The 25,360-nt window shown below is 43.3% G+C and overlaps 1 protein-coding gene across 5 annotated transcripts in view; it reads right to left on the reverse strand.

The window, feature by feature from the left end:
- WDR7 (WD repeat domain 7) overlaps positions 1–24,307 on the reverse strand; it is a 213,457-nt gene extending 189,150 nt beyond the window's left edge. For 2 of the 5 annotated variants that reach the window (XM_060280350.2, XM_060280349.2), the window contains exons 1-6: positions 24,025–24,194; positions 7,485–7,656; positions 4,887–4,993; positions 3,108–3,186; positions 1,117–1,291; positions 937–1,013 (exon numbers count right to left, since the gene is read on the reverse strand). In XM_060280350.2, the coding sequence (XP_060136333.1) occupies positions 937–1,013; positions 1,117–1,291; positions 3,108–3,186; positions 4,887–4,993; positions 7,485–7,643 (597 nt within the window). In that variant the 5' untranslated portion in view covers positions 7,644–7,656; positions 24,025–24,194. Of the gene's footprint in view, positions 1–936; positions 1,014–1,116; positions 1,292–3,107; positions 3,187–4,882; positions 4,994–7,484; positions 7,657–24,024 lie in introns of those variants that run through there. The other 3 variants (XM_060280352.2, XM_060280351.2, XM_088652944.1) reach the window with 3 other exon arrangements.
- Positions 24,308–25,360: the final 1,053 nt, after the last annotated feature.

Raw genomic sequence — 25,360 nt, forward strand, 5'->3', positions numbered from 1 at the left:
GCTTGAGAGGAACCGATTTCAAACTCATATTGGGTTGGATCCAGACCTTGCCTTCCATGGATGAAACGTTGCATTCTGTCCACAGAAGGAATTTCATCCAGTGAAGCGATCCCACTGGCATACTGGGGTGGGCATGGGGACTTTAGAAAATTCTTTCTCCACCTGCAGGCCCCAGAACCACTACCCATACTGTTCACCTGCAGAAACAAAGTCTGGATCCAACCATAACTCCCTTTCAAGAATTAGCTGGGGGACATACTCGCCTTCAACTTCAGTAAGCAATTTTCATGTACCATGATGGCTACATCCAGCATTCACTTGCTGAAGTAGTAAAATATGTTTGAGCCTTAGAAATAGACATTCCCTCTTCTCAAAGCAGCTGAAATGCTAAACAAGCAACACTGATGAAAGTTCATGAAAGTAATAAATATGTATTACTCCACGTTTTCCAAAAGGAAGGAACAAAACCAGGAAAAGGTTTATATATATATAGGTCATATATATATGACCTATATATATATATATATATATATATATATATATATATATATATATACAGGTGTATATATATATATATATATATATATATATATATATATATATATATATACAGGTCATATATATATACAGGTCATATATATTTGTGTGTGTGTTTATATGCTAAAAACTAGACATTCTCTATCTGCACGTACTGTATCAGACTAAGTCAAGGCATAGTAAACATGTCATAAGAAAAAGCCCTTAAGCAAGCAGATTTTAAACACCATCTGTCCAGAGCAGAAATAGAAGCATATATGAAAATAAGTCTATATTTGTAATGGGAGCAGAGCAAAAGTTACTGTTGATCGTTTTTGGTGATAAAGCCAGATTGCCTAATAAAGCCAATTCTGGAAGAAGAAAGACTATCGGTATGAATCTGGGTCTGTTTCTCTTTACCTGCATGTGATTCACTTCGGAAGTTACTATCCACACTTTCAGAATGCCAGTCACTGAAACAGCCACAACAGTATCCTCTAGGGAAAACGAAGACAGAACATCAAGACCTGCACACCAAACTTTGTTTCTTAATGGTTGCAGAGAAAGTCCCCGAAAACAAAGATCCAACCACGGGCTAACCTTGTGTTCTGTGAGATCGAATCACACTCATGGAGCTGATCCAGTCAGGAGAAATCTTTGACACCAAGGAATAAAGAACTTCAAGGCTGGTAGCATCCACAACAAGAATTTCTGGGTAGTGGCCATGACACAACAGCCTCCCTTCACGCTGGGTTCCAATTGTGAACTGATAGAACTGAATATTAAAAAAATTGGGGGGGGGGAGAAAGATATCAGAATCTTTCTAAATTAGTACTCTGTGTGTGTGTGCTTGATCCACAATGCAGAATCTGCTTTTGGACCACAGGTGCAATCTATTTTTGTATAAGAGCAGTGGTTTTTTAAAAAGCATCCCATAATAAAAACTACCCAGGTGGGCACCCAGGGAGGGACCCAGGCGGCACTGTGGGTTAAACCACAGAGCCTAGGATTTGCTGATCAGAAGGTCGGCGGTTCGAATCCCTGTGACGGGGTGAGCTCTTGTTGCTCGGTCCCAGCTCCTGCCCACCTAGCAGTTTGAAAGCACATCAAAGTGCAAGTAGATAAATAGGGACCGCTCCGGCGGGAAGGTAAACGGCGTTTCCGTGTGCTGCTCTGGTTCGCCAGAAGCAGCTTTGTCATGCTGGCCACATGACTCGGAAGCTGTCTGCAGACAAACACCAGCTCCCTCGGCCTATAGAGCGAGATGAGCGCCGCAACCCCAGTCGGACACGACTGGACCTGATGGTCAGGGGCCCCTTTACCTTTACCCTTTAATAAAAACTACGGGTGGTAACCAACTGCAGTAGCCCACTCAAACAACAATTGTTCTGCTAGTGGGAGCTTTGTTTTTAACAGGGCAGCAGCCAAAGCAAATGGGTGTCTTGTGCTTGGGAAATACGTTGCACAATTCCTAGAAAAACTGCTATTATTATTCCCATCCCCCTCCCTGCTGACCATTAAGCTTGTGCACGGCTGCAAGTTCTGCCACTGTCACAACAACTTCGACTCTGAAACATTGTGTGCTAACATTACATTACATATAATTAAAAGAATACCAGAAATCAACACTGAACAAGTTATTCAAAGGTCAGCAGTATAATCTTGGTGCTGTGCACTTCACAGCAACAACCTGTGCTTATGTTGCACTAGATTACAGGAAGTGGGCATTTATTTAGCTTTGTAGTTCCCGTATTACCATTCATTCTTGTTGCAAAATATCACACATCAACTAAATAATGGAATTTACTAAACTAATAACAGACCATAGAAACATCTTGCCAATTATCATTTCTACACTCCAGCTGGTACGGAAAGGCAGAAAAACTGGTTCCAGTTACCCCTCACAAAATGTAAGTGTAGTCAACGTATATTTCTGCCAGTTTTTCTAACACATCATTAACAGTGCACATGTTTCGCAATGCAAAGAAACCTCAACCCTCTGATCGGTCGTACTTGTATGAAAATTGATAACTGGGTTCCTGTAAACTTTGTTAGCTTAAAAAGCAGTTATAAAGGTAAAGGGACTCCTGACCATTAGGTCCAGTCATGACCGACTCTGGGGTTGCGGCGCTCGTCTTGTGTTATTGGCCGAGGGAGCTTGCATACAGCTTCCAGGTCATGTGGCCAGCATGACAAAGCCGCTTCTGGCGAACCAGAGCAGCACACGGAAACGCCGTTTACCTTCCCTCTGTATAATAATAATAATAATAATATATTTATAATTAATTATGTATTATTTATACCCCGCCCATCTGGCCGGGTTCCCCTAGCCACTCTGCGCGGCTTCCAACAAAATATTAAAATACAGAAATAGTGGTACCTATTTATCTACTTGCACTTTGACGTGCTTTCAAACTGCTGGGACCGAGCAACGAGAGCTCACCCCATCACGGGGATTCAAACCGCTGACCTTCTGGCTCTGTGGTTTAACCCACAGCGCTGCCCGCGTCCAAGAAAGAACTGTTATAGGGAAGCCTATATATGCAGTATCACATGCAACCAGTTATGGCTTTTATTTATAAATCATTTACCTGTATACCAGTATGTGTGCAGGCTAATTTAGTAAATTCAATGCATCTTCCATCATTCACATCCCAGAGGCACATCTCCCTAAACAACACAGAAAGGACAATTAACCAATCACCCTCCTGCATTCACATGAACCAATGACTGCATCCGACTTATTGATTGATTGAATTTACATTCTGCCCTATACCTGCAGGTCTGCACAAAATGACTTTAGCAAATACAATGGCATGTTAGGGGAGGGGTTGTACCTCTGGTGGGGACACGCCATGGTCCTTCTGGGGCAGTCTGTCCATGTTTGCTCCCCACCTGCACTCAGCTCTCGCCTGTGGCTCCTAGAAGCTGTCAGCAGGTAACAGCAGCCACACCTTGGGCTGGCCAGCTAAACCAGGTGAGGGTATCTGATGGCTCTCAAACACTCAGTAAGTTAAGGATTTTCCCTGCATGTCTGGCAGACTGAGTAGACGGGAACAATAGTGGGTCCAACAGTGAAGAAGGCAGTTTCTGCATGTGCAGTAGAGGGAAATGAGGCGCAGAAGGGGCGCGTCCACCTGGGAACAGAGCCCATATAGGAGAAGAAAAACTCTGATCTTAAACCTCCACTGCCTTACAGGATATCTTTGGAAAAAGAAAAGGCTCAGGAGTAAACCCTGCACAAATATGGAGTGGAGTCTCTATGACGGATGGATGGGTGGCATCAGGGCCGTCCCTAGGCCTGGGCTGGGTGGCGCAAGGCGCCAGGCCATCAGGGGCGCCGAAGGGGCGCCGAACGCTGGTGTCTGCCTCCGCGCGCCTCTGCTGTTGAGCGGCTTAAGGCAGCTCTCCGGAGGTGCATGGGGAGCGCAAGCCTAGGGCCGCCTCTGTCTCAGCTGTTGAGCGGCTTCAGACTGCTCTCCAGAGGCGTGCAGGGAGCGCTGGCCTGGGGCCACCTGAGCAGCTGAGAGGCGTGGAGGAGGCAGCCCCAGGCTCGCGCTCCCTGCGTGCCTCCGGAGCTTCACGCGGGGGAGCGGGAGCCTGGGGCCGCCTCCTCCACGCCTCTCAATTTTTGAGTGGCTTCAGGCCGCTCTCCGGAGGCACGCAGGGAGCACGAGCCTGGGGCTGCCTCCTCCGTGCCTCTCAGCTCTCCGCGTGCCCCTCCTGCCCGCCTCAATCGCGGGGGGCACCGGAGGGATCTTGGCACCAGGGCACCAGATATGGTTAAGACGGCCCTGGGTGGCATCTTGTATGCCTCCTTCCAGCAACTCCTGCAGCCAAGCTGGTGCCAAATGTATTGTTCTGCTTTCCTTTGGACCATATCAGTGAGGCATCTGGGCAGGCCAGGACCTCCATACACACTGCCCAGGCTTGTGTCCCGGGCTAACACAGCAGTTTGACTTCACTCCCAGAGGTACACTCTTTCGTCTCTTGAGATAGAAGGATGCCCACAACCCTCCCTCTCCTCTTAGCGCACCCTCAAATCTGCTCTGGGGTTCCCCAAAATCTCTGGAGTAGATTTTGGGGGTGCTGTGAGTGGGGAGGGAGGGAAGCAAACCAGAGGAGGATGTGCTTTGGGAAGTTGTTCTGCATGCACAAAGGGTTCAGTTGGCCACAATCTTGAATCTTCTTGGTTGATCTCTTGACATCTCCTTCTGATGAAAGGAGGAGGAAGGGCAAAGGTTTGATGAGTGCTCATGACCCTTTGCACTTGCAAGTAAGCTATGATGCTGCACAACACTGAATATTGTAAGAGAATGAAAAATTGAGAAATCAATCACATGGGTGGGAAGGGAAGGGGCTATACTTACCCACTTTCTGATGCACTCACTATATACTGCTTCTCGGACGAAGCACTGGCCTTGGACAAACAAGTAACTGAAGCTGTGTGACCAAACAACAGGGCTCTAGGATTTATCTGGGATCAGAGAAACAAAGGCATTCAGAATTAACGAGAAAGCACCTGAATTGCCGAGCTTGATCATTGAATCAAAAGTTACGATAGGTATGGAGAAAGTACTTTGCCAACTGCTGGTGAGACAAGGTGGTGGCTCTCCGTAAAAGCCAAAGCCTTTACAATGCCTTGCAAGGGAGTGTGCACAGGAGACAAGCATTTTATTTTTTAAAAAAAGCATTATAATGCTGTAAGGCACAACTATTTTCTTTACAATGAAGTAGCAAAAAGAAAACAAAGGTTCTTCTAGTGCCTCCATCTCCCGGTTTAGATCACTCAATCTGTTGCGTAAACAGTTTCTGCTAGTGCAACTGCTGGATTGGATTCTTCTGTTACATAACAGTAAAAGTTACCCAGGAGGCCTTGCACTAGTGGACAGAGAACATTGGATGCAGCCCAAAGTCTAAAATGGCCTAGATGAACTACTGCTTCCCCACCCTTAACTCTGAGTTCTGATGGCCAACGTGGAAGATCCTGCAAGACTTCTGAAAGTTGCTCAGGCTTTGACTTTCTGTAGAAATCAGAGTTCTTGGTGAAGTCCAGAAATAAACAGTAAATTGCAAGGACACGTGAAATACTCCCAGGACAAGGCCCTGTTTCGACAATTCTTCATCAGCAATGTTTTAATGGTCAGAGTGTCCTGGGAGTATTTCACTGGAATTTATTTTTATTTGCCTCACTATCATACCGGAATTGATTCCTATTTGAATTCATCATTACATAAATAAAACCTTTTGAAGACTTACTTGAAATTCATCTTCCTCCTGGCCCGAGTTCTTGCAATGTACTGTTTATTTCCAGGCTTTGACTTTAGCAAGCTGGCAATAGGTGTTCTACAACAGGAGGGCAGCCATTAAGACTACTACTTTTTGCACCCTTGTTAGTGCTCTTGGTGGTTCTCAGATTTTGTAATGAGACACAGAAAGAGGCAGCCTCTTAAATTCTGTTATGCTTAAGTTGTTGAGTCTTCATGACACATTCAATGAAATGGAATCCATTCTTTTAGACAAAAACAAGGAGGCTTTCAGTAGTTAAATCTAAGAATTTCTGTTCCTGGATTGATTGATTGATTGATTGATGATAATAATAATAATAATAATAATAATTTATACCCCACCCATCTGGCTAGGTTTCCCCAGCCACTCTGGGTGGCTTCCAACAAAGGATTAAAAATACATTAAAACATCAGTCATTAAAAATTTCCCTAAACAGAGCTGCCTTCAGGTGTCTTCTAAACATCAGATAGTTATTCTTATAAGTGCCTGCTATTCATAATACCAAACAATTGATCTCACACTTTGTGGCCAATGGCTTGCTTTCTCAGCAAGACCAGTCCACGTTTTAGAGTTTTATTTGCATACAGAACCAGTTTACAATTTATGCAAGTTAATGCCTTTGATCCAATTTGTATAGGGAAGTTTTTGCTGTTGCATTCCACAACTTTGCTTCTCATGCGTACGGTATTCCAGGTCAAGAGCACACACCTTTCACTGGCAGAGAACCACAAAATATACCAGCATAAACACACTGCCTTGTATTGCTGCTTTCACTTCAGAATTGCCTAGCACTATTTGCTTTAAAACAGATCACTTAAAATGCGTGTCTCTGGCTTTAAATGACGCCCAGGAGCTGCAAGTACCGGCATGTGCCTTTCTAATCTAATGCCATAAGGCTATGATTGGTAGAAAAATGTTTTATTTTAAAATTTACTGGAACTTCACAGAGCAGATTACTTGTTTAAGCCACCAATAATCATTCAAACACTGAAAAGTCCCATGGCTTCTTGTCATTTTCTATATATGTGCAATAGACATGCAATTAGCTCTGAAAGCTTACCCTCGTAAAGAGAACAAAGAACATGTACTGGCATACAGAAGATGTGAATTTCAGTTTCTAGTTTATTTATTTGGCATTCAAGCCTGCGTGATCTTTAAAGGCTTACTGCAAATACCACCACCACTTAACTATACCACAAACCAAAAAAACACAAGCGGACGAGGAGTGCCATTTCACAAGCAGAATTGTTTACAAGAGACAATACATTCCCAGGTTCAGCATTAGTTATTCATGTTAAATTGATCTAGCAGGTTGACCTCCAAAAGGTCAGGGGGAAGGGAGAACCCAACAGAGCCGCTTTCCAGCAGAATTCATTGATTTTCCATGCTAATGATAAAAAAAATCAACACTCTCTCCTACAAAAGCAACCCTATGAATATCAATAATATATATTGATTGTTATTCATCAGCTCAAGCAGCAAGGTTTTGCTTTGGAAGAAGCATGCATACCGTAACTAGGCCTTATCTGTAGGTTACCAGACACACACACACTCAAACCTGATTATAAATGTTCAGAAATGTGTTTAAATTGTGTTTCTGCAAAAAAAACAGGGCATTAATTACATTTAAACAAACCTAGGCATCATGAAAGACGTCGTGTAGCGCACAGTTAACTTACTTCCAGATCTGAAGAGAGGTCCCAGAGACATATCTGTCCATCATGACATCCCGTTACAATCATTGACACATCATCCATTAGTAGGATGGCCGATACACAGTGAGTGGGAGCTTTGCGTCCCCATAGCACAATTGGTAGGACCAAACTGTTGCCCGCCATTATGGTATCACACCTGTAAATGCAATATGCATAATGATGATGATTAATTGATATACTACTTACATGCCAAAATGGTTTCTTATTTCGATTCCAAAAGTAAAGAATAACCCAACTAATTTTATTAGTATTGAGATAAGATATGTGATGCATTTAAACATCAAAGAGCGTTCTACAGAAATGCATCTTGATTCAATACTATTTGAAAGTTTGTATCTGAAGAAGCGTGCATGCACACGAAAGCTCATACCAATGACAAACTTAGTTGGTCTCTAAGGTGCTACAGGAAGGATTTTTTTTATTTTGTTTCGACTACGTCAGACCAACACAGCTACCTACCGTATAACTATACAGTGGTACCTCGGTTTGCGACCGCAATCCGTTCCGTGGAGGCGTTCGCTCACCGAAGGCATACTTCTGGACGTGCGCGAAGCGCCGAGCGTTTCTGCACACACGCGAGCTGCACAGATCACTTCTGCGCATCCGACGCCGCGGAACCCGGATGTAAACACTTCCGGGTCCGCGGCGTTCACTCACCGAAGCGTCCGTAAACGGAGGTAGTCGTAAACCGAGGTTCCACTGTATTTGAAAGCTCTTTAACTATTTTATTCACCCAGCAAAATTCCAAATGTGTTAAGGTTACCCAGAGAGGGGGCACTGAGTTTGTAATGAAGGGTTCTTCAATATTTAATTAAAGAAACTCATGTGTTAATGTACTGTTATCCTGCTTCTCCACCAGTCATTTAGGGAAAAGAAAGTGCATGTGGTCTATTATCAGCTGTGGCCCAGGAGAAATCATCATTGGGAAATAAATATTTCAGAAGTTCTCGAGTCAAATAAGATGATGTTCAGTTTCTTTCTCCAAACGATACTTAGCATACACAGAGGCCTCATTTGCACATCACACTAAGGCTGTGACTGAGCCATAGATACAGATCAATACAACTGTGCACGCTGCATTTGTAGAGAGGAAGATATGCGTCCATGGCAGAGTTTGCTTTCAAAAATCAGATATAGAGTTAAAAAAATCTTCAGGATATAAACCAAAAACAATTACAAAAAAATGAACATATACACATAAACTGGTTTTTTTGTTACATCTGTTACAACTGAATGCTTTCTGAAGATTTTTTAAAAACCAAATATTTGGATTCTATTTGATAAAAGTCTGTACCCTATTTTAAAGATGGTTTTCTTACCATTAAGTAAAAAATAGTCACAGGAAGCAGGAGGTAAGTAATGTCTTGCAATACTGGCATTTGTACTTGTAAGTTTGTGGGGCAATTATTGGCCTCCCTTTTTGTGATTTTCTCTGGGTTTTTTTGCAGTACACACAGAGCCTGTGCTTCAGGAAGAGAGACAACAGCTGGCTATTATTTCACCCTTCAATGCATCATCACTTCAGTGGTAAACAGCTAATTTGGTATGCCATCAAAAAAAACCTTTAAAAATAATTACACAGCAAAATGTGACCTTTCCAAGGGAAGATGAAGCACTTCCACCCTCCCGATTTTAAGATTATTTTGTTATTTAAGATTAACACCGCAATGGTCTCTAAATCTTTATACAGAGTAATTCTTAGTGCAGCCTATAAAGCCAACCATTATTATATAAGTGCACAGGACATCCAAGCAGATCAACACACATTGTACAAGTCAATACAAATTTGACTTATATCACAGTGTTGTACCTATTGCTTTGGGCAGGCTGCACCATCAGATATGACCCCGTCTGACATAACTGAGAAGCACCATGCCACCAGGATCATCTGCCACAGACAAATATGTAGCCGTCTTTTCTCCCTGCCAAAAACCACAAGCTACCTGGTGCCCAAGAACATTTGCTGCCTTGCTGCCTTGCTCAAAATTGCAACTGGTTCCTACCAGGGTCAGATTTAGGTTTGATGAGGCCCTACACTACTAAAGGTAATGGGGCCCTTTATATGTCCAGCTGTCCTTTGTCAACAACAAATTGTCACTGTTTTTTGTGTTGAATGTATGCTATACAGTATGGTAATTTATGGACCTAATCAGTATCTAAAGCCATTTGCGCATGTTGCCATGCAACCAGTCCATGCAGAATGCAGGGACCCTATATATAGAAATGAGCAGACCAGTGATATTTTAGGGAGCAGGCTAGCAGGTGGGGCCCATTACTTACATCACAGGAGCCTACACAATACAAGACACTGTTGCTGTATGTAGGTTTTATTTTATTTGTTTTTTATCTGATATTTTGGAAATGTACATCCAGGTGTTTTTTTCCTTTAATTTTTTTGGGGGCCCCCAAGAGTGGGGCCCTAAGCTATATCTTGTTTAGCTTATACAGTGGTACCTCGACTTACGAACGACTCGACAACCTTATACTTAAAAAAAAAATACAGTGGAACCTCGGTTTATGAACACCTCGGTTTACGAATTTTCGGTTTATGAACGCCGCAGACCCATCTGGAACGGATTAATCCACTTTCCATTACTTTCAATGGGAAAGTTTGCTTCAGTTTATGAATGCTTCAGTTTATGAACAGACTTCCGGAACCAATTACACCCATGCTTCGGGTTAAGTACGCTTCAGGCTGAATACTCCGCAGACCCATCTGGAACGAATTAATCCACTTTCCATTTATTTCAATGGGAAAGTTCGCTTCAGTTTATGAACGCTTCAGTTTAAGTACTCTGCGGACCGTCTGGATCAAATTAATCCACTTTCCATTACTTTCAATGGGAAAGTTCGCTTCAGTTTATGAATGCTTCAGTTTATGAACAGACTTCCGGAACCAATTGTGTTCATAAACCGAGGTACCACTGTACAGTGTTATCTTGACTTACGAACAACTCGACTTATGAATTTTTCGACTTACGAATGGGGCAAATGGACCCACGCTTATGAATTTCTTGACATCCGAACAGAAACCGCGGCGGTTTTAGATAGGGTTTTTTCGACTTACGAATTTTTAGATGGGGTTGCTTCGACTTACAAAAATTTCCGTTTCCAATGCATTCCTATGGGAAATCGCGTTTCCAATGGCACTTTTCGACTTACGAATTTTTCGACCTACAAAGGTGCCTTTGGAACGGATTAAATTTGTAAGTCGAGGCACCGCTGTACGTAAATCCGGCACTGGTTTCTACCCAATCCTACCTTTCCAACAATTTCCCCTCCCCAGCTATAATTTGCCTGTGCAAATTTCTCTGGCCCTGAAAGCCTCCCCCATTTCCCTGTCTCCACCTGTCCCTCGGCCTTTGTGGAACAGGCTTCAGTTGGGCTCCCCAGCTTTCACTTTCGCCTCAATCCTCAGACAGATTTGGCCACACGACCTTTTCAGAAATGGCTTTGCCTTCTGACAGGGGCAGCCCATCCCATTTCACCACCTGAGAAGAAACGGGAAGGTGCTGCCTCACCAAACATCACAAACCAAAGGCTTGCTGACTTGGGTCATGAGAGGGGTGCTGCCTCTGGGGTTTCCGTCCCCCAAGTCAGCTGCCTCAACTTGCCTCACTGGTGGGCCAGCCCTGCCCTGTGGCAATCTAGGTCCGCTTCCTAACCCTCACAAGCACGCCCTGACCCTGCATACAAATCAGACTCCCATAGTTTATCGCGCAAAAACCACCTTCCAAAATTTCTGGTCACCTAAAGCCATTTATTTGTTAGCATTACTGACAGCTGGACTAAAATTTGCAGGAACAGGATTTGTTAATCGCACCAAAGGACACTGCAATACCTCAGCCTCTCAGTGAAGTAATTCAGACAAGACCTGCAAATGTCTTGAGCCGGAAGACAAATAGCCAATAGCACGATGAAGGGAATTTTTGTTACTTAAATTGGTGGATTAGCTGGACTACCAAAATTATTTTCTGCTTCAAAATGACCATTTCCCCCCCCCTTCCTTCTACAATACAAAAAGTTTTGTGCGTCTTTCATGTGCTGTGCTGCAACTGCTCTGATAGTGTTTAAAGTCAATAAATTTTGAATATAGCTTATTCAAAGCGTGCCAATTTATTGCAGTCCTCTGAACAGCTTCTGTTTACATCAGCCTCTGTTATCTAAACTACACATCTTCCCTTTGGCATAAAACATGTTTAAACCAATCACATACGAAGAACCACACAATCTGGACAGAGAGCAGGGCAAAACACACACAAAACAAGAATCAACTTCAAGGCTGCAAGCATACAGCATATTCACTTACATGGGACTCAATTCTTAGGAGATATGTTAGAGTATTATGCCTTAAGTGGGCAATGGTCCCAGGATGATGATCTGCAGGTATTATTTGTACAGAATAAAACATCATACTTTAGGTACTAGACCTGCACAGAACTGAACATATTTCTAATTTCAGGTGCTCAAGATGTCTTTGCACTACTGCAGCACTAAGTAATTACACAACTGAAAAAGGTACACATTTCCTCAATTTATTTATTTATTTCTGCCTAATAAAATTACAATATATATTCATCAAAAACAGATTACTTCTTTAGAATAGGAGGCAAACATCAATATATTCAGCTTTCAAAAATAAATAAAAATACTGCCCTTCTGCGACATTCCCAAAACACATTTAAGGTAATGAATTTAATATCACTCTTCCCTCATTCATATAGCATTGCAAACTTCATTTCATCTGTCCATGTAGAACTCAGGATACATGGATGTTATCAAACACATTTCGGCACAGAATTGCAAAAAATTCCCCATCACCCCAAAATTATGGAATACCATAATGAACAGGACCAATAAGTCCGCTATAAACGTCCACATAAAAATCAACCAACACCAAGCTTTCAGAAAGGAAATATTAAATCTAGTCAAAGAAGGAACGTTGTTTCTGTAACTACCTGTTTCCTTTCATTTTTTTGGCGCGGGACCTGAACGCTTTTAGTACTATCTTCATTTTCAAGAAGTGCAAGCTCATTTTGACAGAGGATAGGGCTGGTCGGTCGGAACAGTGCAGGCTTCTTTAACAGTACGTTTAGAATACCAAATATATCTCAGTGAAAAAAAATCAATATTTTCACATCAATGATGGAAAAGTACAGTCACAAACATATTAATCTGCTAACAAAGAGTCCTGAAGCTTTCGGGGCATGAATAATTATACTCTGAAGCACATATTTTCTGCAGGACTGGTGCTGATCCCCAACCCTCAGCCTGGAGAATCTGAAAATATATCATTAGGAAATCACTTTCTCAGGACTTTCAGAAGGTCCCAACACTCTGTTCTGCTGAAAGAAAACTCAATCCAATCAGTCTGTAAAAAGCTTCAAGCCTTCCAAGTTTTTTTCAGCAGCATATTAGTCTTTTCGTTGTTTTCATTTATAGTTTCCTATGTAAACTGTGTAATCTATGGTTGGACAGTGTTCTTGAAGCTACGAACATGAGTTTGACCAAACTGCGTGAGGCACTGGAAGACAGGAGTGCCTGGCGTGCTATGGTCCATGGGGTCACGAAGAGTCAGACATGACTAAAGAAACAGCAACAACAACAACAACATGTAAATTTCCACAGACACAAAATATCACAGTCATGATTGCTCCAAAGTGTGTACAACTAGGTTCAATTCAGAGAAGACCCACTGAAATTAATAAACATGACTAGGTTAGGTCAATTAATTTCAATTAGCAGAACAATGCCACCTAAAAGATACTAACTCTCCTGGACTTAAAGCACAAAGAGTTAATTTCCAAATTAGAATTTCCTATGCTTTGTTTCTCATTTACACAATCAGTGTGCACTCCCTTACTTAAAACTTTCACTAAATATGACAACAGAAACTACAACTGTGAGCACTACCCCTAAAGGAGCCGACAGGTTGTTTACTTTTTGAATGATGGCAATTTGTCTCTCCCTAAAGCAGGGGGGGGGGGAATGGTTTTAAGGAAAATTTTAATAAAGGAAGGTTAATGATTATGCAACAAAAAGGAAATAAAATTATTGTTTATTATAAGCAGACAGGGTAACTAAGAATATCCCTTTTTCCGGAAATGTTATGTGGATCTTGCACTTCTGACCTCTCACCAAAGTCTAATTACTATCAGTGTAATATAAACACAATTCTGTCCACATCAAGCCCCTGCAAGTGAAAAGTTTTTTGTTCTTGCAGATTGCCAGGATTAGGAGGGGTGAGCAACATTTCTCTGTGCTAAAGAGACACAGCACTCCAATGTGAATACCTTCAGCAGGGCTTGAGATATCAGGGAAATGAATGAATTGAAGCTATTCACTTTATATGGGAGGGGGGAGAAAAGGTATACCTGGGAACACCATTCAAGTAAGTGGAAGCTTCAACTGGCCCCAGGGATTCCAACCACTGAGATTTCAAGTGTACTCCTATCTAAATAGCCCCATCCTGAATCCTCATGTCACAATATAACATCACAGGGTTTGGGGGATTGTTGTAAGTAAAATTCTAGTGATGTATTTACCTCCCCAATTCCTACAACAATCACCTCCATTTTTATACATGCGGATGGCGCCGTGGTGTAAACCACTGAGCCTCTTGGGCTTGCCAATCCGAACGTCGGCAGTTCGAATCCCCGAGACGGGGTGAGCTCCCGTTGCTCTGTCCCAGCTCCTGCCAACCTAGCACTTCAAAAGCATGCCAGTGCAAGTAGATAAATAGGTACCACTGTGGCAGGAAGGTAAATGGTGTTTCCTTGCGCTCTGGTTTCCGTCACGGCGTCCCGTTGCACCAGAAGCGGTTTAGTCATGCTGGCAACATGACCCGAAAAGCTGTCTGTGGATAAATGCCAGCTCCCTCGGCCTGAAAGCAAGATGAGCGCCGCAACCCCATATTTGCCTTTGACTGGACTTAACCGTCCAGGGGTCCTTTATTAATTATTATTATTATTATTATTATTATTACCTATAAGCCACTTTTACCCACTCCCTCATTCCATATGCTATCCTCCTACCTGTGGAATGCATTCGCAGTACATAAAATTTGGACTTTAACAAAGCAAGAAAATAACTGTTCAGCCCTCCAGAAGTGTAACTAGAGGAAAGAAAGGTGGAGCATGTGTTCAACTCTTGTCTTTAGGAACCACAAGCAAAAAAGAATCCAAGGAAAAGAACCAAATAGATTCAAAGAGTGATTCAAAGTGCTTGGGATATTAAATATATATACAGTCATACCTCTAGTTGTGTTCGCTTCATGTTGCGGATTTTCAGATTGCGAATGCGGCAAACCCAGAAGTATATACTTCCGGGTTTCGTCATGCGCCCACACGCAGAAGCATTCTGTGCGCTTCGCACATGCGCAGAAGCGCAGCTCTAGTTGCGGACTTTTCGGGGTGTGAACGGCACCCCAGAATGGATCGTGTCCGCAACTAGAGGGGCCATTGTATAGCCCCTATTTATCGTTCATCTTGCTAAATTTTTTTTTGGGGGGGGGGGCTAATTAATCCTAGTTCCTAGCTTCAAGGGATGGCTGTCACTAGAGCATAAAACTCTTAATCCCAGGGTTGTAGGTTTGAGCCCTACATTGAGCAAAAGATTCCTGCATTGCAGCGGGTTGGACTAGATGATCCTTGCGGTCCCTTCCAACTCTGCAATTCTATGGTTCTGGCCTGGTGACATGTGGCCTATGTAATTGCCAATGGGTAAGTTTAGATACCAAAAGGCTGAAAGGAAGGTAATGAAGAGCAAAACTGACACACTTTTTTAAAGTAGCTGAAATTAAGGGCAAAAGCCAGGTCTGAATACACTGAAAGCTACTTACATAAACTGTAATTTGACACCATAAAGGTAAAGGGTAAAGGGACCCCTGGCCATTAGGCCCAGTCGTGACCGACTCTGGGGTTGCGGCGCTCATCTCGCGTTACTGGCCGAGGGAGCTGGCGTACAGCTTCCAGGTCATGTGGCCAGCATGACAAAGCCGCTTCTGGCAAACCAGAGCAGCGCATGGAAACGCCATTTACCTTCCTGCTGTAGCGGTACCTATTTATCTACTTGCACTTTGATGTGCTTTCGAACTGCTAGGTTGGCAGGAGCTGGGACTGAGCAACGGGAGCTCACCCCGTTGCAGGGATTTGAACCACCGACCTTCTGATCGGCAAGCCCTAGGCTCTGTGGTTTAACCCACAGTCCCACCCGCGTCCCAATTCGACACCATACAAGGGGGCAAAATAAATTTTACAGCTTTATTCATTAAACGGTACATTAATTGTTTAAAGCAAACAAGTGCTAGGTGGTGATTGCAGAAGACTAAATTTATGCTCAAGCCATGACTCAAATCTGCATTTTGAAGTATGATGCAAGGTTCACTTCAGTTGATGTTAATGGACTGTATGTCACATAAAGGTAAAGAGACCCCTGACCATTAGGTCCAGTTGTGACCGACTCTGGGGTTGCGGCGCTCGTCTCGCGTTATTGGCTGAGGGAGCTGGCATACAGCTTCCAGGTCATGTGGCCAGCATGACAAAGCCGCTTCTGGCGAACCAGAGCAGCAGACGGAAACGCACAAAGCAAGTGATAAATGTTTTAGAACAAGAGTGCAAATGACACTCAGGATAGTAAGATTAATCTAGTACATAAGCCTCACACAACACAGCTCCATGGGTACTTATCACATGGTGTTATCTACTACAACTACATATCCTTGGAAATTAGGATAAATACACAATAATACCATCATCACAATAAATAATATCCAAGATTATAGCTTTATATTTGAGAGGAAATATCAGTATTGCTTATTATTTTCCTACAGGTAAAGGCTTGTAGAGTATGGAAAGAGCGCAAGAGAGAGAGTGCTATTGAAAAATCAATAGCTGTAGAATTAAGCTTGGAATCCTGCAAAGCCCAAATGAGCTGGTGTGGAGACAAATGATTAGAGCTAGTATTGCAGCAATTGTGCTCCATTCTGGTGGTAACAGGAGGATTCAGAAACATTCAGCTTTATTTATATCGCTATTGAAGATCACCACTGTGTCCAGCGTGCCCTTTGTATTCAAAAAAGGTTCGGAGCGAAATGGTTGAGTACTCTGGTAACTTTTAAGTACTAGAAGATTATCTGGGAAGAAATGCATGTTGACAAAAAAAAATTTTTTTTTGCTGCATTTGTTAGGAACTTCTGCTGGGCGAACTGAGAAAACAAGGGCCAAATTGAAGGCGTGAATGCCCCACACAGCAATAATACTCTATGCACTTGTATTTAATGGATTTGAACATTATTTGGTTTTGACAAAGTGCTGCAAAAAAAAAAAAACCAAATCACTATTCTGAGCCTGGTTGTTTGAGGGCTTTTAGGAAATTAAGGAGGCAGTTTCAGACCTAGTTGCCATGGAGACCAATCCACATCAACTATCAGTAATCAGGCTATCATTATCCGCAGGATGGCCAAAGATTGAACTGACCTGGAAAATTAGCTATGCCACTACTTATAAGGGTAATCCCTCAACACAGCTGAGGGAAAGAACTCTGATAATGTGCCAATAAACACAAACATTAACTCATTTGTGCATTCATATGCTTTCCTTCTAGCAGGCTCATCAGCTTGCAGTATCTCAAGCTTCCAACTTAAATCTTTTTCAAACAATGGAAAAACTAAATTGCGAAGGATTTAATACTTTCCAAACATGCAAGAACTTGGGTCTCTGCAAGTTATATGACTTATAATAAACATTAAAATACCTCCCTTTGTTTTAATTAGAAAGACACACAGTGGAAACCTTGGGTGCAAGTTAAATTACATTTCCCCCCTGCTCACTTGAACTTCTCACTGAATATATGGAAGTGGTGGGGACTGGTGCAGCTCGCAAAACTAAGTGGATACCCTGGTTTAGAAAATGAAACAAGTTAACTCCTTTGTCAACAAAACCATAGCTTCCTTAGAAGGAAATGAGGTAGTAAACAATGCTAATTCCCTTTGCGTCATCTTCCTTTCCTTATGGGTGTAATAGAGACTGATGTTCCAGGGAAAATCCCCATTATACATGTGACAACAGCAGCTAGAATATTACATGCACAGAAATGGAAAGAAGGGAAGGTTCCAACAAAGGAGGAGCGGCTTTTGAAAGCAATGCAGAAATGGCAAAACTGAAAGCAAAATCATAGCTGCCAAGTTATCCCTTTTTTTAAGGGAAATTCCCTTATGCTGAATAGGCTTCCTTGTGAGAAAAGGGAAAACTTGGCAGCTATGAAGCAAAACTGAGAGACAATTAACTTTTCCTAGAAGAATGGAGGCCTTTCATGGGCTATTAAAAAGAAATTACAGTCAAATGAAAGCGCGGGCAGGACTAGACATAAAAGCAGAAGAAGAAAAATGACAAAACAATTGCAATAGAGAAACTTTTTGTGATACATAAATAAATAATGCAGTAGAAAAGCTCTGAATAAAAACACTGAGGTGGTGAGGGAGGGAAGTCAACTTATGAAACAATGTATTTGATTTGAAGGTTATTGAGAAAACGTTTGAAAAATGTAATTAAAAATTTACACAAACACACAGTATAGCTGCAGCACTTTGCACAGCTTTTTGGTTTTTATATTGTCTGTCGTGTCCAACCTGTTCTTTCCGATTTCCATAGAGCAGTACTGTATGGTCAACCCATACTATATATTCAGCGATGTCAGAGGCATATAAAAGGACAGAGGATGAGAGGAGGAGTGGGGCAAAAGACAAAAGGAACCATGTTAATATCTGACACTGATTTATTAATTGATTGCATTTATAGACCACTTTTCTGCCAAGGCACCCAGTTTTCAAGTGCTAATACAAATTTATACACATATAAATTTGTACACATATTTTTCCATGTATAAGACATCCCCATGTATAAGACGACCCCTATTTTTTTAACCTGAAATTAAGAAATTAGGTTTTTTAGCTTGGGGGGGGGAGGTCACTTCCGCCAATCGCTTACCTGCCTGCCCGCCACTGCCGATTGCTTGCCACAGCCACTGCCAATCACACACCTTGCCACAGCCATCAATTGTCTGCCTGCTCGCCGCCACGAACAGCCCACCCGTCCACTTGCCACAACCGCCAATCGCCTGCCAGCCTCGCCACAGCCGCCAATCGCCTGCCCAATTGCCACAGCAAAAGCCAATCGCCAGCAGGCCTTGCCGCAGCCACCAATCACCCGACCAATCTCCTGCTTGCTGCTGCCATTAATCACACGTCCCCCCTCTGCATTCACTATCTGTGTATTAGACGACACCCAATTTTTGCCTAATTTTTTAAAGGAAAAAGCATCCTCTTATACACAGAAAAATACAGTATATAAAATGTACCGGCGGGTGGAGGCAGTCCAACTGGAGCAAGCCCTGATGCTGTCTTTGCCTCCCTCCCTCCCTCCCTCCCTCCCTCCCTCCCTCCCTCTGTTCTTCTTTTTCACAGTCAGCATTAGAAACTGATATATAAGTTAGGTGTGAAATACCCCCTTTAACCAGTGTTACAGTCAACAAAACAGAATGCCTAGTTGTCGTATGTGGGGCCGGCCGGACTTCTTGAAAGTTGTATTTTTCAATACGATTTATTGGTTCCAGAAATTCAGACGAAAATTCAGACAAAATATAGTGGATAGAATTCTACAGGATGGTGTGTTAGTGTGTGAAAACAGTCAAGATCCAAGGATCCCCAGGCATGCACCTCCACATGCTGTTACGAAAACAGGCACACATGCGCAAATATTTGCAAGATTCATCCCCAAGATGAATTCTTATCTTGCAGTGTTTTAAGCAATGTGTTGGTTTAAGATTACTATAAAAAGCACATTACTGTTAAAATTATTCCCTCCACATACTCATTCAGGTACACTATTGGAAACATGCTTCGTAGTTTCAAGTGAAAAAAGTGACTCTTTCAAGCTGTCACAACACAAATTATTCACCACACTTATGAATTCAGAGTTCAAATCTATAATTTTTTTGAAATAATCATTCTTGTTTTCTGAAATCATAAGCTCACATTGCTTGTTGAAGAGGTCCTCAGCGGATCTAGAATACTACCTATAACACATATTCATGGCACAAGTTACACAGAGATTTGTATTTCATGGCCCTAATGCATAGAGAGTTGTGTTCCTAAGGAATCACATTAACTTCAACGGGGATATTTTTCAGCATAGCAAAATGAATCATCCCTGAAGTTTCTATTCAACGCATACTTCCTCAAGAGTAAGTCCACTAGAGTAAGCATGCTCTGCAATGCCATGCACTTGCACTACAGATTCTGCGGCAGAGGCTAGGATGAAAGGAAGTGCTGAAGACCTCAAATGAGCTTTATGGCTCAGACAGGATTTGGATCTGTGTAGGCCCATTCAAACTGAACACTCCAGCTATTCTACCACAATAGTTCTCAGTGTCGCAGTCTTTTCTTCATGTCTAGCATTACTTCAGTATTTACTGGCTTTTGCTCACCAGAAGACAGAAACATGGCTGTGAAAGGAAATTACTAACTCCTGAAAGTACAACTTGCAACACTCCACTGATCTATCACTGGATTGTCATACATAGGCCTCTGTGAACTGCACAACAAGCACACACAGTTGGCTCTATAGCTCAGTGGGATTTCTTGTGTTCAAGTGCAACACTCTAACCTCTATATATACCATGTTGTCTCTGTTAATATGTATATAGAATAGCTGTTTGCAGAAATATGCACACAGTTAAAGGTTGTGTGGCAGGGCGATTTTTTTTTATATATGCAGTTTGTATCAAAACAGTACTTTGCGCCATTATGTGTGTGCATGCTCCTGGTCCCAACATCTCCAACACAGTTGGTACAGTTTTTCTAACATTTTTGGAAATGTGCTCTCACTTGTAAAGGTGAATCAACATTATCTCTTTTGGGGAGTGGGGTAGGGTGGGAATACACAATGATATTTCAAGGTTGAACAGTTGAGAAACACCTCATGCTCAACTAGCTCTTATGTCCTTAGCAGCATTGATTCAGCACCTCCTCTGTTCCTCGAACCCTCACAACTCCTCCATCACATTCACCTTCCTATCCAGCTGTACACACTATCCTCTGCCTCTTCTCCACAAACTCTCTACTTTGCCGATGCAACTGAGCACTTCAGGAGTCAGGAGAGCTGCAACTTTGCTTGAATTTTGTGGGTTGGGATGGGCATTTTGGGAACCTTACAGAACGGTGCGGGGGAAACTGCCGCCATCAGCTCCCTTCAGCCCCGGCCAGTACCATCAGCAGTCAGGTATAATGGGAGTTGTAGCCCATCATAATCTGAAAGGTGACATGTTTGTCTACCCCTGCCTTACACCTTGATTATTCGTGGCTTTATTGTCAATAAAGCATGCAAAAATATTTGTGCTACATCTATTTGTCCTGGGGTGTGCCACCACCACATTGTTCTGTAAGAAACTGACTTAAAGGCTTTGCCCGACGCTTCTATTCCCAAAGAGATTATATTATTGATCTGAAGTTTATTACACCTTTGTCATCCCATTTCCTCCAAGAATGACCTACAGAGCAATTGTATGCATGTTTACACAGATGTAAGCCCCACTATGCTTCGTGCGACTTTTGGTGTATATTGTCTGCGTGTATTAATGACAGCGATCTTACAGATGTTGAAAATATAAGAAATAAATTAGCTAATTGACCAACTGAATGTTTATACCATGCATTTACTATACTTAAGTAACAGTTATGATAGCAGAAAGGTTCTATACCAATACCTGAACCAATTCAAAACTCAGTAGTATGAAATATGAACTTGTATTTAGATTAAGATGCTCAGACATTACACAGCAGCAATTAAAATCACATGCTATTCAGTGGCCATAGAACAAAAGGTTCTTCCAATGCACTTGTGTTAATTAACTCAAGCCAGCTTCTCAGTACATTTTGCTTCTTGACAATTCCAGCTGGCTCGATAGGGAGAGAATAAGAAGCTGCTAAACTAGGGGTGGGTGGGCTAACCCTCAGTTCAGAGACCTCATCCCTGCTGCCCAAACAAATATCCCCACTCCCAAAGAAGCCACTGTTTTGACAGCAGAAGCAAACAGGGGGAAATAAAGCAGCCCAGCACCCTAATAGCAATGCAAATTGGTCCTCCCCACACATCATTATTTTATCAGCAGACAATGTGGTAACTATCCCTAACTGATCTGCACAAATCCACCGAGGGGTGCAAGTGCACCTCCTGTTTGGAAGTAGGTGGTGGCTACACACCTAGCAGCTAGACCATAGAACAGAATACTTGGATAAAACCGCTATTCATAAATGCCAGAAGCATGCATTATGCCTTTCTGTCCCTCTTGCAATTTCTGTAAGACTTTAAATCCCCTCCTGAGCCATCCTACCTTCCTCTTGTCAGCACTTTCCTGCTACCTGGGATTTCCTCCTATATCACCTGAATTACAAAGCTCTCATCTTCACAGCTTCTCACATACCATCAACATAAAACTGCCAACTTTCTAATACCGTATTTGTGCTCTCTCAAGCCATGCACAGAGCAATTTACCCTGATATTTTATCTTTTTTCATACAAGCTCCTCGCATACCTCTCTTCCCGACACCCCATTTGTCTGTCTCATAATGGGATCAACAGCTAATATGTAAAGAAACAAGTTACAATGCATTATGATAGCCTCAAATCATAAGATTAAAGGTTTCAGTAACAATGTAGGTTGAACTCTGCTACAGACCCACTTGAACAAGAAGAAAGGGAATGCCAAAATGCCAAGTTTAAGATGACAAGTAACTACCAAGAAACAAGTTTCTATGTGTATTAGGTAATTATTATTTATCACTCACTTTAAGCTGATCTTTGGGGAGTGAGGGAAATTTCAAACAACTAACCATTTTCTAGAGGTAAGAGCCACATTGTTTGCAGGGAAAAGAAACAGCTGGAAATAACTGATAATGTCTGCCACCCTATCAGGGCCCTAGAAAGTTCAAGAAAGTTCAGCCATCCAACTGCATCACCCACAGAAAATAGATGCTTTTTTTCTTGTACCAAGAAGAATGGGGTAACTCTTTGCTCATGTTGCAGTGGAAACTCGGCCAACTAAGCCTGCCAGACCATGCCATGCAAACGTTCAGTGGCCATCATCTCTGAAGAAGGGTTTTCACACCGCAAGGGCAACAGGGCACCAAACAGCCACAGTAGCATTTACAAACAAAAGATCCTGCTCTGGAGATGCAAGTCACAGTCCACTAGAGAGAAGGGTTTTGTGAGGAGCCATTAAAGAAGTGGTATCTTCCCAGAAGTCCTGGAAGTATTCTAGGCATAACAGTGGCTCTGGTTGAACTCTATAATATGTGTTTGCTTTATATGTAGTACTCCACAGTCACCTGCTCCTCCTCACTTTCACCAACACATGGTAAGAGTAAACAATGGGGTGCCATTCTAAGGTGCTAGAATAAAGGAGTTTCCACTCCAGGGCTGAGGATAGGCCTGGTAAAATCAGTCTCAAAGGAGATTGGGCAACAGGTGTCAGTTGCCATTATAGGCAAGGTGGGGGCAGAAGCAAGCAGAAAGCAGTTGATTGCTAAAAAGCAAGGATCCTGAAGATGGGTTGGAGGGTATGAAAGGGTCACTCTTGCCCCCCCCCCCAATGTCAAGTGAAGGGCAGCAGTGCGCTTGGCACAGAGGGAATATGGGTGGCACCCTTCTGCTGAAGGAGAAGGGAGAGGGCAAAAACTGTACCACAGCAAATCCAGCCATCATCAATGGCCAAAGTGGGAATGACACACTTCAGACCACTTTTTGAGTTGTTTCAGGAATACGAAGGAGCTGGGCCCCCGATAAAAGCTTATCAGCCCCTTAGACTGTGACTTTTGGTGGCTTTTCTATTTATTTTTAAAATGACATTGCCCTTCCTAGCCTAGAAGCACCTCAGGTCGAGCAACTCGCAAGGAAAGTGACCCAACTTAGATATAACAATGAAGAACGAAACAATATACCGTACAAGGGGCAGGATAGGAGACACTAAGGAGTAAGGGGGCTAGAAGCAAGAAATGGGTGGGTGGGGTGGATTTGACAAGAGGAGCATTGCCAGCCAAGCATCCCCTCGTGGGTTGGGGGGGGAGAAGCAGAGGTTGGCAAAAGGGGCGTCTGGTTGAGAGGGTGCCCCCTGTTACTTCTTTATACAGTATATATAGAGAGAGAGAGGGGGGGGGAGGGAACTAAGAAGAGATAGGAGGATGTCGCCTCTGAGCCCTGAAAACCAAAAGTACCAACCCTATGCACCACCTTGAATGGGGGGGGGGGAGGACCCAAAGGTATAGTAATAGAAAGCAGCATTTTTTAAAACAAAAAAACAAAAAATGGGGGGGGGACCCCGGGGGATGAGAATACTCTAAGGAGGGAAGGACGCTTCGGTCGACCTGCGAAGGAAGGGAGCAAAAAAAGCAAAATTACTCAGCAACAAGGGAGACAAGAGGGGTAGCCCACCGCCCCAGGGAGGCACCTACCTGTGTGTGGGCGGGGGCCGCCTCTCCGCCGGCAGAAGGGGCTTCCCCGCTTGCCCCCCACCTTCCTCCGGGCTCGCCTGCCGCCCCTCGCCCTCCTTCTCTCTCTCTCTCTGCCTCAACGCCTGGCGCTGGAAATCAGCTGACGGGCTCCTCCAGCTGCCGCGACTCCCGCAGCAAGTGTCGCAAAAGGCCCGGGCGGCGCTTGGCGGCAGGAGGGGGAGGAAGGAGGCCTCGTTGCCCTGGAGACGGAGCAGCGACCCGGCCCCCGGCGCGCTTCCCTGCGGCCCTCGCCTAGCGCTGCACGCGGGAGATGCGCGCGGTGGGTGCAGAGGGGGTGGGGGGTGGGAATGCGTGCAAATCACGCAGGGGGTGCGCTAGTTTCGTTGCAAAATGCCCTTTGCCAGGCGCTCAGTCGAGGACGTAACTCTTCCTCCTACCGCAACCTTATCATCATCATTTATTTATTAAATGTATCTGTCGCCTTTCTTCCCGTTTGCAAAACTAACAAAAGCAATAACCTCCCCCCCCCCACAATCATAGAATTGGAGAGTTGGAAAGGTACCCTGAGGGTCCTCTAGTCCAGCCCCCTAAGAATTGGTCTCTGCTTGTGCCAAATGTACTGCTCTGCCTTCCTGTGGACCACAGCAGCGAGGCCGAGCACTTACCGTACTTTACCCCCAAAGGCGCACTCATCCATTGTCTCCCAACAGAGGGATGGCAGTTCAGGCAAAATACAGGACAGGTCGGGACAGTTGGGGGCGATTTTTATTTTATTTTTTCATTTGGTGCTGAAGTGACTTCAAATCAATCCATTACAATCTATTGCAGATTAACAGGACGGCCCCTGTGGAATTCGTCTCACACACACGTGGGCATAGCCAGGATTTTTGTTAGGAAGGGGCAGGCCTTTTGTGGGGGGGGACAGAACTTCCGTTTGCTATGTATTTTTATTATTATTATTATTGATGGGGAGGCAGCTGCAGCTCCCTGCCCCCCCGCTATGCCCACACACACACACACACACACAGTTGCAGACACACATGCACATGAATTTGTAAATCTTGTCTGTGCTTGGCTACCCAGACCTTAAATACATGACATTTCGCACACCCTTTCAAATACATGTATTTGGAGAGGATCCCTAAGTTGGCAGAGAGAGAGAGACAGACAGACAGACAGACAGACAGACCTGAAATACAGGACTGCCACTAAGTGGTAATCAGCTCTGTTCAAGTTCAGTAGGACATACTTAGATGCATAGGTTTGTGGCCACTCCAGGTGTTCCACTTCAATTTGCGTTCATAATGATTTGTGTTCGTGGTGCTATGGGGAGGTC

Source organism: Zootoca vivipara, chromosome 10, assembly GCF_965207765.1.
Source record: "Zootoca vivipara chromosome 10, rZooViv2.hap1.1, whole genome shotgun sequence".
NCBI classification, from domain to species: domain Eukaryota; kingdom Metazoa; phylum Chordata; class Lepidosauria; order Squamata; family Lacertidae; genus Zootoca; species Zootoca vivipara.